Source organism: Coturnix japonica, chromosome 19, assembly GCF_054131305.1.
Source record: "Coturnix japonica strain WE chromosome 19, WE-NBRP24, whole genome shotgun sequence".
In the NCBI taxonomy this organism is placed as follows: Eukaryota; Metazoa; Chordata; class Aves; order Galliformes; family Phasianidae; genus Coturnix; species Coturnix japonica.
In genome coordinates this window covers 14,309,720-14,324,589 of record NC_140681.1, presented here as the reverse complement: position 1 = coordinate 14,324,589, position 14,870 = coordinate 14,309,720, and the positions used below count along the sequence as shown (strand labels likewise).

The window sequence follows — 14,870 nt, the reverse complement described above, 5'->3', positions numbered from 1 at the left end:
CAGAAAGCAGGAAGCACAGCCTTCACTGGAGCTGCAGGTACACTAGGACCCCCTTGCCTTCACATTAGAGTGCTTCTGGGACTGCTGTGGCACATTATCTCTCATCTCCTTCACTGCTTACAGCTGTTGTTGCCCTTTAATAGCTGCAGGGAGCCCTGAACATGGTCTCAGGTTCCCTTAAAATTAAAAAAATAATAATAAAATTAAATTAAAAATTAAAAAAAATAAAATAAAAATCACTTGCCTTCCTAGGAACTGCACTTCTCCTCGATGATGGTGGGGAATTGATTTGTATTTCCCTGTATCTCCTTCCGGTCGAGTCACTGAATAGCCTGCATACTGCACTCTGCATTGAAAAGGAGAAGAAAAAAAGTCTACTGTTGCACATGCTGTGCTGTCAACACTGCCAGCATGCACACCTTCCTCAGAAGGAAGTCAATGCACTCATGGCTTCTACAGCAGACAAGCTGTGGAAACCCCCAACCTCTGCCCAGGCTGTGCAAATCTCATCACCTCAAGGTACCCAAAGATCAGCTGGGGATTGTTGGACATCCCCACCATGGAACACGGCACACAAAGCTCATTATTACACAGCCAGTCTTCCTCAGTTTGCTTTCTATCTATAGCCTGCAGTGCCACCCACCTGGACCTATGTCAACTTCAGCCAGGCTGGCTCTGCCCACAGCCCAGGTGAGCACAGCACAACAAGGGATACAGCAATGCTGGTAACAGCAGCATGTTGCACGGAGCTCTGTTGCTATCCCATTACAGGGATGCAGGACACAGGCAGAGACGTACCTGTTCCATAAGTCGTCATCCTCGCCACCCCAGCCCCAGAAGGCATTGGGGAAACCATTGATCTTCCAGAACTGCTCAACAGTCAGGCCGCTCACCCCACCGAAGAACTCATTATAGGGCAGCCTGAGCAGAAGAGAGAGGTCAGGAGCAAGGAAGGCATCAGCCACCACACAGCCCCTGCTGGAGCTGTGAGCATACTTTCCTCCATCCTCCTTTTAATGTTTTACTTTGCACTCCTGCCTTTGGTAAGAAAATCTAACACTCGCTCCTTATCTATTATTGCAGTGCAGAGGAAGAACAGTGCTTACAGGTACATGTACTTGTCCAGCTTGGCTGCAAAGTGTCTTGGCATCTGTCCACACCCGTAATAGTTGCGGTCATTTTCTGGTATGTGGTCCACATCATGGAAGATGAGACAGTCCCAGTCCAAGTCCTTCATGGCTTCCCGAAAGCCAACATTGAAGAGCATGGCACGGTTGAAGGGCTGAGTACCAGCCTAGGGGAAAACAGAGCAGAGGCACCTTCAAAGGGAGCCCTACACCAAGCAAGGGTATTCCCACACAGACTGAGGGAGCTGAAGAGCAGCCCACTCCCCAGTCCACTGCTCAGAAGGAAGCAATATAGTAACAGACAGATTAGTGGGATTAACTAAAGCTTACATATCACAAGTGTACAACAGCAAAAATAAAGATGTGAGAATTATTAGTCAGATACTTGGGGGGGGGGAGAGAAAAAAAAAAAAAACAACACAGTGAAAACTTGATTGATGATTGTTGAAAACAATTTTTACTGGCTACTACCCAGAAGAACAAAGACAACTAAACATGAAGGCATGCCTACAGGGTGGGTGAAGCCAGATAGTTCATGCACATATTAGATTACAGTCTGATGTTCCACATTGGTGGAAGCCTTGCAGAGATCACATGGACCAGAGCTGAGCACATCCCTGAGCCCACAAGACGCTACAAAGACACACAAAGGTAATGCAGCATTGTGGAAACTGAAAATACCTGCTTCAAAGAAATCTTAAAGAAATAACCATCTCCTCCCAGTGTAGTATTTTCAAGAAATCTGAATGTCTACTTTTTTTTTTTTTTTTTTTTGGATTAAAAGCAGTCATTTCAGGGTAACATCTTTGCCAATTTTAAGCAAGACAGGACAATTTAAACACTGCAAGATTAACATCAGAGGTTCACAAGTTTGGATCTAGCAAGGAGTCCCCTCAGTACACAATGCAGAGCTGTGCTGTCAAGATGCTGCTGCACTGACACCAGAGTATGCTCACCATTGCTGACCATCACTATTACTTACTTGTTCCACAACATAAAATGCAAACTGTAAACGCTGACGCTGCAGCATTGGAATAAGGTGTCTGAAAAGGACTGGAAGATGCTCATAGCGATTGCGGAATGGGATCAAGATCGCCACCTGAGGAGGAAAAAAAGAAAGCTCAAGCTGCAACCCAAGAGCAGCTCCCTGCAAACCCCAAACCAAGGAGATGCCAGCTGGCATAGCCTCAGCATTGCTCTTCCCTACATGAAGGCAATGGCTCCCATGTAGGGCTGGGCAGCCAGAATCCCTTCCCACCCCCACGTCAGGGCTCTTGTATTAACTTCTTGGGGAATTTTTGCTGATCCTGTGAGGCTTGCAGCCTTCATCCCTGTGACCCTACCCAGCAGCACAGAGGCAGCAGTGGGGCAGCTACACTGTGCTGTGCCACCCCCTCTGGGTGGATTCCCTGTACATGTCACCTCTCTTCCCCAGGGAAACTCATTCCCACACAGGACAGGAACATGCTGGATGTTCATCAGTGGGAACCAGATGGGCAAGTTCCTTGCAGGCTCTTTACAGTCCTTGCAGTAATCCAAAGCTGACTCATGTTATTAACACAGCCCTCATCAGCAGCATTTCCTCTGCAGCTGTTGCAGTCCCACCTCCCAAGGATCCTCACACCCACCACTCAGCAGTACATCAGATATGTAGATTCCAGCATTCCCAGTACCCCATTGCCCTGAGGTGCTCCTCAGTGCCCATTCACCTTCCAGCGAGGCAGGCAGTCGCTTGGCTTCCAGTGGCCTCCCAGCTTGATGGAAGGGTCTTTGGAGAAGAACTGGTGGATGTCCTCCATCGTAATCTCGCTCATATTTACATCAATAGGGCCCTCTGGGGAGGTGGCAGGAGGAGGGGGGTCAGGAGCCATGCAGTGCCTGCCTGGCCCTGCCCTATCCTCAGAACCAAGAAGAGGTGGCTTCTACTGTCCCAAGACACTGGGGACAACTAAGGAGACATTTTCCCCTTTTCAGAAACATCTACCTTGCAAATGCTCATTTACCAATTAATATTGCCAATGCAGGAGCATTGCTCCAGGCTGCACTCTGCAGCCAGTGCCCAGTGTGGGGTTAGGGAGCTGGAGAAAAGGGTTGCCCAGCTTCCCAACCACCTAGCAGAACACAATTCCCCTTTTGTTCATGTTTACCAAGCAATAGTCAAGTTTCAGGAGGGAGACACAACTCCAGTATAGAAGGAATTAATATGAGCAGTCGGACAAACAAAAACTTCCCAGGAAGGGACAGTTCAGAACAGTGCTGTCATTCGTCTCTGGAGTACTGTGGGAGAGGTGGGACAGAGTTGAACCAGGGTGCTGCAGAGTACCATAATATGCTGTGCCATGATAGGTGAGGTGCACAGAGCTGCTGGGCACACAGAATACTCACTCATAGAAGGGAGCCTTTCGGGACAGGTGTGGTTGGGGAAGTATGTAAAATCTTCAGGAAGAAAAGTTGTAGCTTGCAGAAAGGTTTCATTGTGATTCAAGTCAAGAGGATAATCTGGGGAAATGGGGAAAAAAAAAGAAAAAAAAAAATCTACACCTGAGCTGCAGATTTCCAATTTGCATGGCCACCATGAGCAAACCCCAACACCTGAGAACATCCCCAGTGTCACAGGGGTGTCCTCATGAAGCACAAGCTCCTGGTATGGCACCATGATTCAGTACCACAGGAGTGGCTCCAGTGCCTTGGGTGAAGCCACACTAGAGAAACTGTCAGCTTCTTGATTAGACCGTTGCTTTCAGGCAGCAATGATAAGTCAAGGTACAGAGGTGCAGTGAAGGAGGAGCTACTGCATCCTACAGGGCTCAGGAGCACAGGGCCAGCACAGAGCCAGACACAGCTTACAGGGTATATACCAGGCTTCTACATCCCAGTAGGCCCATTTCTCCAGCACTTCCTCTGCTTCTTTTCACCTTCTGAGTCACAACCTCTGAATTGCTGGCACCTCCAGCTGCTTTACATCCTTGCATAGCTATGAAATCCTGCTTTCTACTTTTACCCAGCCACCAACTTTGCATACGCAGCTCCAGCCTACCACAACCTACACTTTCAGCACAAGAGAAGTTTCCTTTCTGTAGCAAGACATCAGCTGCCACAGGAGGACGCTGCCTCTCGACTTTCTCAGCCCACTCCAAGGGCTTTGCCCCTGCAGCAACTACCTCATCCCAGGCCCCAGGCAGCCCCATACCTCAAAAGCCCACTGGGACACCAAGGGTCCATTCACTTCCAACTCCAGCCCTCTCCTCCCTACATATAAGTGATACTGCTTGAGATTTTAATAACCAAATTCCCATTAAGTTCATATCACCAGAAAATACTGTCAATGCTTGATTTCAGTGTGAAATTCAGCTGCCTCCTTTTATTGGTGAAATATGGACAAGATGCTCCCAGCTCGCTTGCACAGGAAATTTATTAGTGCACCTACTATCAAATGCTTAAGAAGTCACAAATTACTTCCTCATTTTAATAATGGGAATTTAAAAAAAACAGCAAAGCATGAATAAAGCAGGCAAGGCAGAAGGACTTGGTGCTTGCAGCAGACCACCCTGTGCTTTGTCATCTTGCCATTCAGGACCAAACACCACATTTAAACCATCTGCCTAGAAACTAAAGCTTCAGGGCACACACATCCACAAGTCAGCTCTGTACAGAAATGCTACCTTTCCCTGCCTCACTGGGGATGCTCAAAGAACACTAGCAACCTCCTGCCCACTGGGTGCTGGGGCAGTCTCCCATGCCCTAAAGCCTCTGCTGGCTCCTAATGGCTTATTTCCCAGGTGGCCTGCATGCATGGATCAGGTTCTTCAGCTCCCACACGATGAGAGGAAGATTTACATCACCTTGTAATGACCTTGTGATGTCTGGGCACAGCCAGTTCTTTCGGCAGCAGTGTTTCACTGCCCACTTCATAGAGATGATGGCCAACTTCAGAGGGCTCAGACCCCATGAGAGCCCACCAATTAGAGGTTCTCATCACCAAAGCGCCCAGCCTCCCTCTCTCTAGTTCACAGTGAGTTCCTTCCTCACCAGTCACCTTCTTCAGCTGAAATTTCCATCCTCAAACAGCCCAAGCTGTGCAGGAGGGACACAGAATTGCTACAAATAATAAGAAATACAAACCAGGAAGCCATCCTACCCTTTAAAGCTCCCCTGGCCCTAGTGTTTTTTTTTAAATCTGAAACCTGATCATAGAATCACAAAATGGTTTGGGTTGGAAGGGACCTTTAAGATCACCTAGTTCCCATCCCTGCTATAGAGGGTGAGTTTAAGTGTTTATCCTCAGAGTGATTGAATCTAACACACTGAGGCATCTGGAAAGCAAAGAGGTTTTCAGCTCACTATCCACTCATTTGAGACCTATCAAGACTTCTCCCTTTTATTCAAATTAAATATTTGAACTAAAATACATATACACACATACATATATTTGTATATGAAAAAACAGTCAAAATTCACACTCCGTATTTATCAACATAAATTATTTCCTTCAAGGAGAGAGGTTCAGTTCAACCTTATTTCCAATGGAAATGGAAGCTTTAATTAGAACAATAATTGTTAAAGAAATACCTGAGTCATTCACGCTGCTATTCCTCTTGGCATAGGCACTGCGGACCACCTGCTCATACACCTGAGCTCCTATTGTTCTCATGTTTTCACGAATCATGATGCCTTGTGCTTGCATCATGAAGAGGTAGGTGTTCACTGCAAGAAAAACAAACATATTTCCATGAGAATCACCAGTTGCAGGCAAGAGAAACACAAAGCTTTTGGATGCTTTCCTACTACCCGGAAGCTCCATGCCGCTGGCACACCACTAGGCCACACATGCTGGGGTGACCCGGGTTCCATGGAGGTCATGGTATGGGCAGAACACATTTGCAGCCAGCTGATGACCTGTCCCACCAGCCCACTTGCCACTGATGTCAGAGACTGTATTGTGTCATTGCTGTTTAAGGACAGACATTTAATTCAGAAATGAGCTAGGCTAGTGCCTCAAAACAAGACACACAACCAAGTCTCCTCTTGCTGTCCTCAAATGAAACTCGCCTTCTGCCCGTGTCCAACTCAGTGTGTTCCCCCATATAAGTAAATATTTTGCTCCATAGCTTAGGTGATTTTTCACCAACCTGCTACAGCCTGCCCTGGCACACCATCACCACAGTAACAAAGGCCCAGCTGAAAAAAGAGCTCATTTAATGCTTCTTTCCAAACTCCTCCTGCCCATCCATTACCCTTCAAACGTGCCAGTGACAGAGGTCACAGGAGTGCATCATGCAAAAAAGGATGAATATGCCTCAGAGTTTGTCGGAACGCATTCTCCAGCAGTTCAGCCTCTTCCTGTCCATGGTATGGGTGACACCAGCACAGCAATAAGGAGCTGAACCTCCAGAATGAGAAGCAGCACAAGGACCAGCAAGGCACAGCTCCACCTTAGCCACCACAGCAAGGATTCAAGGCTTGCTATCTCCCTTTCCAAACCCCCAAGGGAAAAAATCACGAGACAGGGCACAGCCTCTCCTTGTTTGCTCAGGCAGCTGGCGCTGCTGGAGATCTGTACCAGCACCAGGCTGCGATAACAGCAGCAGGGTCCCACCAGGTTTGCACTTTCCAGCTCACGCAGGGCCAGAGTCAGTGCAAGGGACAACCTGCTGGTTCTGAACAAGTCATTTAGCTTTTTATGCCTTTGATTCAATAGATAAAGTGACACTGGATTTGGTGGAGCATGAAAGAATGAAAGAGACACAAATCAATATCCAAACCCCACTTAATTTAAGGAATAGGGAGGTTTATTCAGTACTGAATGTAGTGTTTAATTTCCCCATTCCCTAACAGGAGAGACAAAGCATGGCCTCACAGAAGCCATGACATGACTTGCTCATTTTGACTTTCATGAAATTGCAGTGGGAATCCTTAACAGACTGTCACAGACATTACCATCCCCAGGGGAACTCAAGTGAAAACAAGCCTGTCTTTGTTCCAGGCAGCACTGCCTTCTCCCATGTTAACTGCTTTGCTACAACAGTTGGAGGCCATGCACCAAGAAAAGACCCCCAGTACCTCACTGCCCCAGCTGATGCCATGGACCCCATACCATGACCCCAAGACATTATACATGCTCATTCCTATGTCCCAGAAAATCACACTTGAAATGCATTATTTATACCATTTCATTTTTTATACCTGCACAGTGCCCAAATCAGCTCAGCGTAGCTGCCAGGGCTGTACTCAAACCCACACATATCCTCACTTTCCTTGGCTACTGATGAGTAGCGGGACCAGGTTGTAATTGCATAACGCACAAGTCAGCTGCCTCCAAAGCCAGAGCCACGGTGCCATCAGCATTACCATCACTGACTGTGAGCATGGCCAAGCCAGGTTTCAGGCAGAAAACAATTACCTACATTGCACGATATGGCTAATACAATCACATCAGACCACATGGCAAATTACACTAGCATTCTCCCTTTATTCAATTTGAGCACATAGCACTTCAGAGCACATCTAGAAAGTGTTCACAGCCAGGCTACATCACGAACAGCTGCATGAGGACAGGAGGGGATCTCAACCACCATCAGGAATTTATTTATTTTTTATTTTTTTAAACAAAGCATTTCCAGAAGACCCTCCACACAGATAGCAAGCAAAACTCAGAACTCTGTATGCCCAAGTGACTGAGGTAACATTATTCCCATTAGTTTAAGGGACAAGCCAGTCCTGCCAGGATGACACATGAGAACGCAGCACCAGGGTCACAGCAGCACCCAGAGACCTGCACCCTCCAACCCACACCCCAGTGAGCACAGGTGGATGTGTTGGGGAAATACTGCTACTCAACAACACTGGGACAGCAACCTGATCTGAAAAGTCCAATTACAGAAATGAGCACTAAAAGCTTCCTCTAATCATTTATTGGCTGGTATTTTCAGAGCACTTCTAGTTCAGAAACAGCTGGCTCTTTCATGGAAAACTTCTAGCACAGCAGTTTGTTTGGGAGAGTGCTGAGCATGACCCAGGCCAGCTGCCAGCACCACAGGTGCTCAGACCCAATGCATCCTGTTCCTGACCCCAACAGGACCAGACTGTCCCCAGCTCAAGGTCCCAGAAAGTGGGACAAGATGGACACCAGAACCCTGCCCCCCTAGTGGTAGCAACATCCAGGCTTCAAGGAAGAAGGAGTGCATCTGTCTCTGTAAGGAGATTTACAGTTTTCTGTCACACTGTCAGCACCAAGAAGCTGCTCAAGGGGTCCTTCTCCTCCAGATGTAACAAAACATATGGTCAACCTGGGCCCTACCCTTGGAGCAGGTGCTGGAACAGCAAAGCAATAAATCCTAGCCACACACACAGCTCATATGGCACCAGGAGAGCACATGAAGCACTGGGTTCCTACAGCATCAGACACTGGAGATCATAGAATCATAGAATGGCCTGGGTTGAAAAGGACCATAATGCTCATCTAGTTTCAACCCATACACCATATGCAGGGCCACCAACCACTAGACCAGGCTGCCCAGAGCCACATCCAGCCTGGCCTTGAATGCCTCCAGAGATAGGGCATCCATGACCTCCCTGGGCAACCTGTTCCAGTGTGCCACCACCCTCTGTGTGAAAAACCTTCTCCTAATCATTAACCTAAACTTCCCATCTTAGTTTAAAACCATTCCCCCTTGTCCTATCACTGTCCACCCTAATAAACAGGCATTCCCCCTCCTGTTTAAATGCTTCCTTCAAGTACTAGAAGACCACAAGGTCTCCCTGGAGCCTTCTCTTCTCTAAGCTAAACAAGTCCAGTTCCCTCAACCTTTCCTCTTACGAGGTGCTCCAGCCCTCTGATCATCTTAGTGGCCCTCCTCTGGATTCACTCCAAGAGCCCCACATCTTTCCTGTACTGGGGGCCCTAGGCCTGGACACAGTACTGCAGATGGGGCCCCACAAGTGCCAAGCAGAAGGGGACAATCACCTCCCTCTCCCTGCTGACCACACAGTTTTTAATGCAGCCCAAAACACAGCTGGCCTTCTGGGTTGCAAGCATGCACTGCCGGCTCATATCTAGCTTTTTGTCCACCAGGACCCCCAGGGACCCTCTCCACAGGGCTGATCTCAAGGAGATCTTCCCCCAGTTTGTATAAACACCTGGGGTTGCCCTGACCCAAGCACAGCACCCTGCACTTGCCCTTAGTGAACCTCATTAGGTAAACATGGACCCACTTCTCCAGCCTGTCCAGGTCCCTCTGGATGGCTCCCCTTCCTTCCAACGTAATCAACGGCACCATTCAGCTTGGTATCATCCTCAAATTTGCTGAGGGTGCACTTGGCATGTGAAAGAAGATCTGGAAAGTCCCAGAGTGCCGTGATGAAGCTCCTCCAGCAAATCCCATTGCAGCCTCATCAGCAACACAAAGCAGTTTTCAAACCACACTCACTTTAGACTCAACCTCCAAGGAAAAGATAAACAGTTATGACAGACAGAACCTGTAAACACATTAATGAGGAAGATGGGCAACACAGCAACCCAGAGATAACACACCAGGAGACATAAGGCTCCGTTAGCCTTCCTGTGCAGCAGCACTCAATTCTGAAGATGCATCCAGTGCCAGAACAATTAAATAAGAGGTTCTCATTAGATTTGTATAATTTAATATTAACACTAACACTGCTACTTATCCCTTTGCCTATAAAAAGCACAGGAAGGAATTAGTTGTTAAATGGCCCAAGAATTAGCAAGGCAGCAGCACCTATTAGATCAGTGTTCCCAGCTTGGCTGGTTACCAGCCCTCACGTGCACCAGGCAAGGGGGAAGATCTGAAATGGCAGTGGTGTTCGACCCAACTGTTGGGAGTTTGTAACTTGAAGTGGTAAGGAAAAACTTAAAAAGCTGTGGACTATGGGGAAGCCAGATTCTTCTAACAGTCCCTAGGTTCTTAATCTAGGCATTAAGAGAGCAGCTTATTGGTAGAGCCCCAGCAGCAGCCCTACAGCTGGGTTGATGCATTCCAGGCACCACTGTGCTGACCTCAGGACACCAAGCAAAGCACCAGCAGCTCAGCAAACACAGAGAGCTCTGCACTTTTTCCTCTTACCTTAAAAGACAGGGTGGGGAGAATTCCTGTGTCGCAGGCATCATACCCAAGAGGCAGGAATCAACACCCAGAATGATGTAGGATAGAGGAGACAGAGGGAGAGCTTCAGCCAGAAAGCAGAAATTGAACACCTGGGCAAGTGAAGCCAGGCAGCTAGGTCCCCTCCTGGTACTGTTGCAAACCTTCTGCTTCCCCAGCCATAGGAATTGTCTGCAGGAAAGGGAAAATCCCACTGCAGGCACTGCCCCATGCAAAGTCATAGTATTGGGCACACTGGGAAGAAAGCCCTAAAACAAGCAGTAAAAGGCCACAGCCACTACACTTCTCAGGAAATGCACTGACCTGGGAGCTCTAAGCTATACTGTCTCAGCAACTTCAAGTTATCTAGAACACAGGCAGCAGGCTGGGTTTAATAATCACACACCACTTCTGTAGTGGTATTTTGAAATCACCGATCTGTTAATCTTCCAGATTTGGAAATTAGCTATGCACACTGGAGATTATCAAACTGTCAAGCTAACAGTAATTTAACAGAGCCACAGAACTCCCAGATCAGCCCACACAGCACCATGTTCACTACCTAAAGTTCTAACACCCTGACACCCTACATATGGAAAGACAGCGTGACAATTGTTTGGGATACATCAAAGGAAACAGACCAAGACCTGATTTTTCAACTATGTTCAACTACCATGACTTTGTTATACAAGAAGGGTTATCACATGCACAGTCTCATGTCTGTTGCAATGGAGTTGCTCCAAACTGGGGCCCAAGATTCAGCTTATGACTACAGTTTGCCCTCCAGACAGACTGAACATGAAACAAAGCACTCTCCTGCTCATCAGGCCAAAATATAGGCGCTGTTACAGCATCCAGAGCTGCCTTTGCTCTTCATTCAAATCAGCAGGACCAGGGTATTTTACACTGCCATTTATGACCAAAGCACCGTTCAGCTCTTATTTTTGGGTTCTTTGCCTGTGAAAAGAGCATTGTGGGAGAAGGGGAAGCCATTGTTTACTGCAATGGGAACATCACTTACAAGCAAAATCTCAGCCTGTGGTGGACAGCAAGCTTACAGCTGCCACACTCACACCCCACCAGGTTTTGCTGTTTCATACCAACAGGAAAAGAGCTGACACAAGCTTAGCCTGGGGCATACACTGTGCACAAACTTCCCATAATCCCAAGGTGCCACCCTGCTTGCCCTACACTATGACCACCCCCCTCATGGCCTGGGGGCTCTTTAGTTGCCAAGAAATTGCAGAGTACAGCTCAACAACCCCGATGAGTGCAGAGGGTGAGGGCTGGGAGTGACACAGAACTATCCTCCCTCTTTCCCAACAGAAACTTGAAGGTCACACACAGCAGCAACAGGTGTTTCTCCAAGGCACACACCTGTTTACCAGGGATCCGAAGACTTGTTAACATAAGAAGCAGGTTTGCAAAACAAACAAGATACACAGGCTAAGGCAGCCTCCCCACTGAACTCCTGCACCGCTTCCAAGCTCCATGCTGTAAGGGAGCAATCCAAGAGCTGCCCAAAAGGGATTAGCAGAAACCCCAGTTTGGAAACTAATAACTCAAGGTCCACTGAGAAACTGGGAAGCAGGTACTGTTGGGCTGAGTTGCCATCTGGCAAGCCTGCTGAAGGCTTTGAAACACCAAAGGTAGCCTGAACAATGCTTGCATGGAATTACAAATGCAAGAAAAGCAGTGTGCTTGCGCTGGAAGAGAACCGGGAGCACAGTCATCTGCAGTGTGAGAACGGTGGAAGTCAATTCACCTCAAAGCAGAATTAAGCAGTATCTCCTTCCTCCACAGTAGCCAACAACTCACCTCCATGCTGCCTACTTCTGCCTCTCAGATCATCATGCTCATGGTTACGTGTGCAGAGCTGCAGCCATGCACCTGCAGCTGCCTCCCTTTGGCAGAATGGCAGGATGGAAAAAGGTTACTGGAATATACACAAATATATTTATTTATTTTTATATATGTATTTTTAATAAGAGGGAAGATGATTTGAATAGCTGGTGTATTGTAAATATTTTGCTTAACACAGATGGGATACCTCTTCCCAGGGTGATGTTAGCGCACACAGGTACGAAACAGCCAAGAGCACTAACACTTCCTGGAACAACAAAAAGACAATCTTGCAAGAAAGGGACAGTTATGTACCCAAAAACCCTTGCCCTGCTGGTTCAGGGAGACCCCGAGTGCACAACAGTCCATCCAAGAGATGATGAGAAAAGACACTAAACAAACTTCTCTACCCACTTGTATCAACAATTCCACCCTTCCCAGCTCCCACAAAAATAAATGCTGCACGGCAGGCTTGATGCAAGCATTGCATTCAACACCATGCTACTGCCAGAGACAAGGGCACGCAGACCTGGTTACAAGCACAGGCCCTTGGGGGCTCCAACATTTTCAGTTCCCAATTCACAGTAGTTGTGTTTGGTGAGTGCCTGTGAAAGCACTGAAGAATGTTATCTGCAACAGGGACACAGCAAGCTCACAGCAAGTATCAGCTGCTCAGGTAGAGGGTAGAAGCCTGTGTGCCAGCAGTCTCCAAGCACGGAACTTCACATACGGGAAAACAGTCTCAAACTGAAAGTGAGAAAAGGAAAACACCTTCCCCAAATTTCATCACAACACTGAACAATTATCATCTCCATGCCCCTGCATCCCTATCACTGGGAACTTTTCTTGACTGATTTCACATTTGGTTAATTCTGTCTATTAAGTGCCTGCTGAGCTACTGGGTTACTGAAACAGAAGCCACAGGGCCATAGACACACGATGGTCTTGCTCAATAGCCGGTCTCCAGACCAGCACGTTCAAGGACTTTGATCCATTTCAAATAAGCAATGAGCTTAGCCCTTAATTAAACACATAGCATAATCCACCCAAATCTCATTAGTCAAGAAGTCCAGGGCTTGTCTCACTAGCTGCAAGTGGCATTCCATCTGTGAGCACAACCCTACCAGCACCAAGCATCAGGCACTATGTTCACCCCTGCTGCTCCAGCACTGCCTTCTGAACTCAGGGCACAGAAATTCACAGGCTCCTTTTGCAAGGCTCTCCCCAGTAATGTGGGGGAGCAATCCTGAGAGGTGACTGCAGGACAGCCAGCAAAGCCCAAAACCCTAGTACTGCCCTACCAGGAGATACCACTGACATCAGCTACAGGAGGAAAAAGAAAACAAACAAACCATACCACAGTGTGGGCTAGGGGAGACCTGCTCCTGGGGGCACAGCATGTTTTTATTTGAGCCAATAGAAAGCAAATAACATGGGAATCAACGCAGCTAACACCTATCCCCAGGTACCAGACAGGGATGTGGAGCACACTCAGCACCAGGGCTGGGCTCAGAACAGCAGCTACTGCTGAGCCCCTCAGATCCCCATTGCATCTGTGGCTCCCAGGCTGCATGCTGCAGCAGCATGCCCCGACTGCCACAGTGAATTTACCCATGCAGACACACAATGGGCTTCTGTCAGCACTGTTACCTTAAAAAGCTCAGGCATGGATCCTGGAAGAGTGCAAAGAATTTTGAAAAAAATAATAAAAAATAAAAATACAGGCTTCAGAATTTATGAGAAAAAGAAAAAAGTGGTTTTAGGCACAGTCCTCAAGCATGTTCTCAGGCAATCTGAAGAAAAAAAGAAGCCTTCACAGGATTTCTAAAGCAGAAAAAGCAGCAAATACATGAGATTTCCTTTAATCAAATGCTACACAGGAAGGCTCAGTAGAGAAAATCTGTTCCTGAGCATGTGGTGCACACCAGTCACCAGCTGGTGCAATAGGAAACATCTTTTTGGCATTTGTATCCTCAACCAGTCAGGAAAGAGCTGCCCACAGAGTAACTATGCATGATAAATGATATGCAGTTGAGCATTGCAGGGGCACTTCACTGCTTCAGAGGCTGCTGCTATAACAATCTTCTCTGACTCAGCAGCTGAAAGGGATACTGGGAAGGAAGCACCTTAAAAAAAAAAGAAAAAAAAGAAAAAAAAAAAAGAAAAAGAAAATCATGCATTATTAATATGGGTGCTGGCAGCAAGATACCAGCTGGAAAAATACTGAAGGGGAAAAACATGACTGCAGAATAAGAGACTGAGCTGCATGCATTGGAGTATTTCACACCACCTCAGCAGTGGGCTCCGGTCAGGTTGGCTGCCACTGCCTCTACACATGCTGCTGGTGCTGGAGCCAAACGCTCCCCCAGCTCCATAAGACTGGAGGGAGAGGGACCTCATACGCACAGTTCCCTCCGGATGGTTGCTGCAGCCCCAGATGAAGTAGAGCAAACAGCAAATCTTGGACATAGCCCAGGCAAGCTGACACTTCAGTTTGAGGCTTACCAGCTCTGGCACATGGCCCTTCTATCTAACTGTGGTTCTTGCATCAGCCAGTACCTTCTCTCATGTGTTTTCTGGGCTGTCAACTTGCTCTGGTCAAGCCCTGGGCCCTGCCACCAGCATCAAGTCAGCAGCAGTGACACAGGACAAGTGACACTGCACAGCTCAAGCCCAGTGCACCACAGATATCCCAGGCACCGCATGCGGGAGCACTGCAATGCTTCCCTACTTTCAGCAGCCAGTTGAGGAAACAAAATTTGTTCATTTCTGTCTACCTGTTGCATTGCAGTACTTGTTT

General features: G+C 47.6%; 1 protein-coding gene across 5 annotated transcripts in view; it reads right to left on the bottom strand.

Moving 5' to 3' along the window:
- Positions 1 to 14,870, bottom strand: part of B4GALT5 (beta-1,4-galactosyltransferase 5) — a 40,005-nt gene that overhangs the window by 3,568 nt on the left and 21,567 nt on the right. For 2 of the 5 annotated variants that reach the window (XM_032448601.2, XM_015882116.3), the window contains exons 2-8: positions 5,697 to 5,831; positions 3,513 to 3,626; positions 2,837 to 2,961; positions 2,110 to 2,226; positions 1,107 to 1,294; positions 799 to 921; positions 245 to 346 (exon numbers count right to left, since the gene is read on the bottom strand). In XM_032448601.2, coding sequence (XP_032304492.1) covers positions 245 to 346; positions 799 to 921; positions 1,107 to 1,294; positions 2,110 to 2,226; positions 2,837 to 2,961; positions 3,513 to 3,626; positions 5,697 to 5,814 — 887 coding nt within the window. In that variant the 5' untranslated portion in view covers positions 5,815 to 5,831. Of the gene's footprint in view, positions 1 to 244; positions 347 to 798; positions 922 to 1,106; positions 1,295 to 2,109; positions 2,227 to 2,836; positions 2,962 to 3,512; positions 3,627 to 5,036; positions 5,226 to 5,696; positions 5,832 to 14,870 lie in introns of those variants that run through there. The other 3 variants (XM_085519873.1, XM_085519872.1, XM_085519874.1) reach the window with 3 other exon arrangements.